Consider the following 7,651-nt stretch of genomic DNA (forward strand, 5'->3'; position numbering starts at 1 on the left):
ATAAATAAATAAATAAATAAATAAATAAAAATAGCCTGAATATGTTCCACTGGCATGTATGGATTTTAAAATTATTTGAAGAAAAAAGCTAAAGCCCTGAAGAAGGGCTGTTGAAGAAGCAACTGGTGCCACAAGTTTTTGGCTAATTCTGAAAACTATAAAATGCACTCCTTAAGACGAGAAGTTTTTTTTGCAACACAGTGAGCTTTTGACAAAAGAAGGGTGGCTCTTTCACATGTTTAGCTCTTGCTATAAAAAAGAAAAATCACACGGAAAAGGAGCATTTAAAAATATAGTAGATAACTTTATGATCTAATCTTTTCTCTTCCCTGGTGATAAGGAAGAGGAGGCAGCCACTGAGCATTTCGATGTCCGAAGGCCTTTGTGGAACAAGGAGGGAAGGAAGGTTCTCACGCTCCTGAGGAGTGTATGTGGGGGTGTGGGTGGTGCAGGCACGTAAGCCCTCTTCTCTCTCAAGCACAGTCAGTGAGTTATAGGCAGCAGTCGAGCAGTTTGAAATGCCTCTCTGGTGCAATCACATGGGTCTGAAACTCCCAGACAGACAGAACACACAGAGTTCCTACGGGACGCTACTTACGTCTTCACTACAGTGGAATGGAATAAGTAGATGACTCACAACAGCTGAAGATGGATGGAGCCCAGGGAGCAATCTAATCAGCAACACTATCAACAGTGGAATAGAAGCAAACTGTCTCTAAATGCAGATGTGTTTCTAGTTTCCTCATTCCCATACATAAAGGGTATATCACCACTATGATGCAATACATCAGAAATTCCAGAGGTAAGGATAGGGGAGCCCCAAAGTTCCCTCCCCTGCAAAGCTCTCTCTTCTGTCTCTGAGGAATCAATCTGCAGAGTTCCATCTTCTGCCCCAGAGAACCAAGCAGTCTCTACAGTGGAATCTCTTCCTTACCCAGAATCCAGCTCATGAAGCTGTTTCTCCTGCTTCCCAAGGGAAAAGCTAGAAGCAGCATAACAGACTGCATAAGATCCACAGAAACCTTGTAGTACAACGCTTACCCTTCTGGGAGCCACTGGGGCAAAGAGGTATCACCATCATCTGCAATCTTTAAAGAGAGAGAGAGGAAAAAAAGTTAGATCCTGGGAGAGATGGGAGATTGCCATATTTCTTTGGTCAAGCAGTGAGCAATAAAGTAGGAAGCTCAGAGCGGTGTAGGTCACATACACCACGTGGTGACATAACCAGCCTGATGTGTAAGCCAATTCCATGATCAGCCAGGGCAACAAGCAGGCTGCTGAAATGAGTCGTACTTCACCTCCCTTCTCCCCAGTGAATAGGGAGGATATAAGGCCAAGCTCACAGAGATCCCAGGACTAAGGTCCACTGGGAATGTGAGAGCTGCCAGAACTTACAGCCCCTCACACAACCCACTGGTATATATAATAGTAAGCCAAAGCCAGGAGAAGGGTCCATGCAGGCTTCCACACCTCACTAAAGCAAAAGGACAATTTCACATGGAGTCCAGTCTTCTTCCAGCTATATTCCTAAGTTCTGTTGGCTGCCCCAGAGTCAGACCTGGTCTTTCTGGATTCCTATCTCATCTTGTGATTTGTCTTGGCCTAGGTTCCTTGAAGCTCTAACTCACTGACACTGAGTGCAGTCTACATTTGATAAGCTCTAACAAGAGAACCCAGGGCAGATTAGACACTCAGACTATCACTCTGGTGAATTTTATGAGCTCTACAATAAGAAGTTGAAAATTGAGGCACCAAATAACTCAAGGAAGGAACAGTTAGAAAACACGTTTTAAAGGTTTCTGTAAAAAGACCCAAAGCAAATCCTTCAAGCAGTGTACAGAGGGAGTTCCAAAGCTGCCAGGGCTCTCCAGAGAACCAATGGTCCATGCTGTGAACCAATGGTCCATGCTGTTTAGGCTCAACAGACCTAGTGCTAGCGGGTCTGGGGCTTCCCGTCCCTCCTTGTACCCCTCCACTCCCAACAACTTCCCTGCCTCCTGAGACCTGGGTCCAGCTAACTATCCTGAGCAAATGAGCTCCAGAACAAGGGAGGCAGAAGTAAGCTGTTAAGCTCTGGACAGGGGCGAAGTTTTGGGAGGGCTAAAGATGGGAGAAGTTACAGACAAAATGAGGCGAGAGTACAAAAAGGAGAGGTAGGGAAGGTTAATGAGTGATGTAAAAGTGGGTAAGAATGACCCTGGATCAGCAGCAGGCTTAAGATGAACTTTGGATTTAAGACCCTTTTCAGTAAGACCCTTCTCAGGTCACCTGTACTCTAATCAAGCCTATCTGTCTACTGCCTACAGCCCTTCATGACCACATTTCGCTGCTTCGGCCTGCTGCCCTGGTTCTATGAGTGGGATGATGTGGTAGAGGGAGGGCCAGGCCCAAAAGGCAGCCAGAAGTGGTTGAATCAAGTCTCCTAAGGTTCTTGTGAGGGGTAGCCCATCCCTAAATCCCCAGATCCTACCAACCAGAACTTATCCTCCCTTTGGAAACAGTCACCACACTGAGCAGATCTTTATTTCCTACCTAGAATTAGATGTTTGCCAGAAACCACTGGGCTTAAGGAAACAAAGTCACAAAAAGCCTTTGGCAGCCAGAGTTCACAGGCTCAGATCATACACATTTCCTGTGTTTAGAGGGGACAATGGGTCTGCAGAAGCCTGCAGACACAGCATAGAGCGTGCACACGCAGGGCACAGAAGGAGGGCCGGGGGAATGAGAGGAGGTCTAGACAAAGTGCCTATAGGAGGTACCTTCATAGACACCACTTGCACCTGAGGAAACATAGGTGAGCACAGATCCTGCACACAGAGCTACAGAACATGTGCACACACCCATCTGGGGGAGTATTCAGTATTCACTAGGGCCCGAATCACTGGCAAAGCAAACCCTTACTGTCTTCAGGAACCAGTGCTTGCAGGCACAGAGCATGAGTATACCATGCATTCACATGGCATGGGGAAACCACATCACAGGTCTACAGAAGCTTGTGCTCACAGAGAGGCTAGGAAGCCTGCTCAGAAGCACAAAGCACACATTTAGGCCCCAGGCAAGAGGTAACAAAAAGCCTACAGAAACTCCTGCTCTCAAATACAAAGTGTGTATGCATGCTGGGCTCAGCAAGGGTTTACAGCATATGCCAATCTGCAGCAATAAGTAGAAAATGGACACACACTGTGCAAAGTAGGAAAAGAGGAAGGCATTCAGTATCTGGGGGAGTCAAACTGAGCACAAGTATAAGCACACACATGCTACATTGAATGTGCACCATGCTGGCACATACATTCTCACACTGCTCCAGGGATGTCTGCAGGAGCACACACAAGCATGGAGCATGCACACAAACTGCTTTCAGGAAAAACAGACTAGCTGCATGAGCCAAAGCTCATGAGGCACAGATCATAAGCACACATGTGTACACACGTACACACACACACACACACACACACACACACACACACACACACAGTACTCAGGAGGGAGAGGAGAGAATTGACAACAAAAAGGGCCCTAAAGGGCCAGAGCACAACCTGAAGGGCTCCTCGCTTTCCTTCTGCAAGGAGAGAAAGAGCAGAAAAAAAGGGCAGAGAGGTTAGTAGATTCAGTTGTAAGTCAGCTAAACCTCATGGGACATGGAGAAGAGGGAGATGTCCTCTGAACAACTGGGTAGTTCACAAAGCCCAGCTCCCAGAATCCTTACCTTCTGTATTTGCTGGCCCCTGCTTTTCAGTTGAGAACTCAGATTTGGCTACAAAAACCAAAGGACAAAGTCTACCTGGGAATTTCAGTCACCCTTTTCCCCCTTTCCAAAGTGGTCTGCATGCAGGGTCAGGGCCACAAGACCAGCTTTGTTTGTTACCAAGGGTCACTCCAACAGGCTACCTGAACTGACTGAACACAGAGTGGGTTCCTTCCTCAGAAGCTACATGAGTTCACTCTGAATCTGGAATAAGTCCGCAAACCCCAAAGGCCTGGTAGCTGAGCTCTTTCCATTTTGTAATACAGTCTTGGCCACGTGTTTGCCCAACAAGCCCTGGCTTTCCCAGAGCCTAAGTTAAGTTAGGCCAAGTTAAGGCCTGGAATTAAGGCCAGGACCAGGATGCTCAATGGCCATAGATTTGGAGGCACCAACTGGCCACTGCCCTATCACAAGGCACCATGATCTGGACAATAAAACCATAAGTGCAATCCCAGGCTTGATTATCTACCAAATCCAGAACAATACGCCAAAGGAAACCGACACTTCCAGAAGGACCCAAGCAAGCCACAGGAGAGGAAGAATAAGGTCCAGAGATTATTCCTTTCCTATTCGTCAGAGACTACACTGCCTTCTAGGCCACACATGCTTCACGTAGGCTTCCTTCTCTAAGGCAAGTTCATTTACCTGGGCCCATCAGCTCCCCTTTTCTTTTTTTCTCATCCTTTTAAAAGACCCACTGATATCACATAACAAGTAGAAGGGAGAATCATGGAAACTAACTCATAAGTTCCCTATTTTTCAAGCTACTTCTGATGACCTAATGGGTCACCTGACTTGACAGAAGAATGAATTCAGGAACAGGAATCCTTTAAAACAGTGCAGCTTCAGAAAAGTGGGTGAGATAAAAAAGACACTTCCTGGAAAGGGGACATGTCTCTTCTACATCTACTCCCTACTTCCTTATAGCACTCTATTCCCTTTGCAAAAGAAAACTAGGCAAGGAACACTTTAACTGACCCTGTGACTCAAACTGGAAAGGATTCTCTCTTCCTCCACCATCTTAAATATAAATACATTGTACACATCATGTCAAAGTTACTTCGATTGTGTCCTTCTATTCTTCCCAGAGTTCCCCATAATGCCTAAAGTAGAAAATTCAATCTATTGACAAGGCTGTCAAGGCTCTCCATGACCTGGCCTCTTGCATCTATTGGGTGAGCTCAGACTGATTCTTAAGACTTAGCTCAAAAAAAAAAATTAATCTGCATGTGGGCTCCTCAGTTACTGAGTTATTGTAATCCTGTCTCAGTCCATGGGGGGGAAACAGTCTCAAGAGGTGAACTACAGAAACACAAAGGCCTTTTTCTCTTTTCTCTTTTCCCTACAACTTCCTCCTTCACATGGTACATCTTTAACTTGTGCTCGTCATTTTATGCTAAGGACCAAAGCTGATCTGGTTTGAGAGGAGATTGTGTCTGTGGTTAAGAGACCACAGATTAGTGTAGGGAAGTGCATTTTGTGGTTCATATGGAGTTTTAACTTGGAGGCTAGCTTATTGGGTGTGTGTTGTTTGAGGGTTCCTTTCATTTTCAGGCACATAAAATGTCTTGGCACCTCTACCGTGGTGCAGGGTGCCCCTTTGGAGAGTGTTTTCCAAGAAGCTTTAGGTAAGGGTGACCAGGCAGGGCCAAATCGTGTTGACGGGCTCCATGCACAATTAAAAGACAACAAAACGGTTCACGTTGACATCAGATGGAGGACGTTTGGGAATCTTTGATCCCCATTTGAGACTTCTAAGTGTCTTCCTCCCTTTCCAACATGAAAATTCAGTAAACTTGAAAGAAAATATCTGTGAGTTCCTTCAACTTGTAACTCATAGTCGTGATAATCCAGAGGGAATATGCACTGGTGACTTTAAAGGTTACAATCTTTGACAGTCCCAAAGCAGTGCAGCTCTGTAAAAGGTAGTGGAAGGAAGTTTTCTTTCTACTTTGTTGAGGGAATTACTTAAGAATTTAGATGGGTAAAAGGTACCCTTGCCTTATTCCAGTTTCTTATTTTCTTTGCCCCCTTTCCTTTTGAAATGTTTAACTGATTTCATGTCATAGTAGGGAATGCATTCTCCAACCCCATCCTTTGCCCTCCCAGGAAGTCAGTGTATTGATCAACTTTTTGGGCTTGCCCTCCAAATGACCTTTTTCTGCACTGGAAGCCTCCACACCTAGCTCTTCGTTTTGTTACTGCTGTGTTTATATTAACTTGGACAGATCTGTGGGCCACACAGGAATTTTTTGTTTTTTAAAGAAAAGTCTATAGATGAAAAATTACTAATGAAACTGTGTGTGCCTCTATGTGTGTGCAACATAAAAGTACAGTAGCACCTAAGGAACTTGAATCTTGGTTCCTGTAAAACTGCAAATTGATGTGGTAGTAATAAAAAAAAAAGACTTAGCTCAAATATTAATGCCTCTATGAAAATTTATCTGCCTTCCTCTTAAAAACAGAATTAGATGCTTCTCTACTATGTATACATGGTACCCATGCTTTTGTGCTGCACACTTCTATGACAGTATGTTGTTAGTATGTTTCATTGTTAATTGTCTGTATAAGTTTCTCCCTTTATACACTGAGAATTTCTTGAGAGCAAGAATTATATATACTATATTATCTCACCTTTGTAGTCTGAGGGTTTAGCACATCTAGCGTTTTTCTGTAGTAAAAGGAACTTGAACTTTCAGGACTTAGAGAACAAGAGTCTTTCTAAGAACATGTGTCTTCCCTCCCATCAGGAAACGTGCACAAGCTTTTTAGATAGCCTCATCCACCAGAGGGCAGATAGCAGAAGCAAGAAGAACTACAATCCTGCAGCCTGCGGAACAAAAACCACATTCACAGAAAGACAGACAAGATGAAAAGGCAGAGGGCTATGTACCAGATGAAGGAACAAGATAAAACCCCAGAAAAACAACTAAATGAAGTGGAGATAGGCAACCTTCCTAGAAGAATTAAAGAACAAACAAACAGAGATGAACAACAAAATAACTGAAATGAAAAATACACTAGAAGGAATCAATAGCAGAATAACTGAGGCAGAAGAATGGATAAGTGACCTGGAAGACAGAATGGTGGAATTCACTCTTCTGGAACAGAATAAAGAAAAAAGAATGAAAAGAAATGAAGACAGCCTAAGAGACCTCTGGGACAACATTAAACGCAAGAACATTCACATTATAGGGGTCCCAGAAGGAGAAGAGAGAGAGAAAGGACCCAAGAAAATATTTGAAAAGATTATAGTCGAAAACGTCCCTAACATGGGAAAGGAAATAGCCACCCAAGTCCAGGAAGCGCAGAGAGTCCCACACAGGATAAATCCAGGAGAAACACGCCAAAACACACAGTAATCAAATTAGCAGAAATTAAAGACAAAGAAAAATGACTGAAAGTAGCAAGGGAAAAACGACAAATAACATACAAGGGAACTCCCATAAGGTTAACAGCTGATTTCTCAGCAGATCTACAAGAGACCCACTTCAGACCTAGGGACACATACAGACTGACAGCGACGGAATGGAAAAAGATATTCCATGCAAATGGAAATCAAAAGAAAGCTGGAGTAGCAATACTCATATCAGATAAAATAGACTTTAAAATAAAAAATGTGACAAGAGACAAGGAGGGACACTACATAATACAGAAAATTAATAAGGAAACACAAGCTTTAAATGACACAATAGAATAGATAGATTTAATTTACATTTATAGGACATTCCATCCAAAAACAGCAGACTACACTTTCTTCTCGAGTGTGCACGGAACATTCTCCAGGATAGGTCACATCTTGGGTCACAAATCAAGCCTCAGTAAATTTAAGAAAACTGAAATCATATCAAGCATCTTTTCTGACCACAACGCTATGAGATTAGAAATCAATTACAGGGAAAAAAA

General features: G+C 43.6%; 1 protein-coding gene across 4 annotated transcripts in view; it reads right to left on the bottom strand.

The window, feature by feature from the left end:
• UNC13B (unc-13 homolog B) overlaps positions 1-7,651 on the bottom strand; it is a 242,061-nt gene that overhangs the window by 37,285 nt on the left and 197,125 nt on the right. For 3 of the 4 annotated variants that reach the window (XM_007111577.3, XM_028493840.1, XM_028493841.2), the window contains exon 11: positions 1,042-1,088. In XM_007111577.3, the coding sequence (XP_007111639.1) occupies positions 1,042-1,088 (47 nt within the window). Of the gene's footprint in view, positions 1-1,041; positions 1,089-3,536; positions 3,560-7,651 lie in introns of all 4 variants that reach the window. The other variant, XM_055087110.1, reaches the window with a different exon arrangement.

Source organism: Physeter macrocephalus, chromosome 9 (genome assembly GCF_002837175.3).
Source record: "Physeter macrocephalus isolate SW-GA chromosome 9, ASM283717v5, whole genome shotgun sequence".
In the NCBI taxonomy this organism is placed as follows: Eukaryota; Metazoa; Chordata; class Mammalia; order Artiodactyla; family Physeteridae; genus Physeter; species Physeter macrocephalus.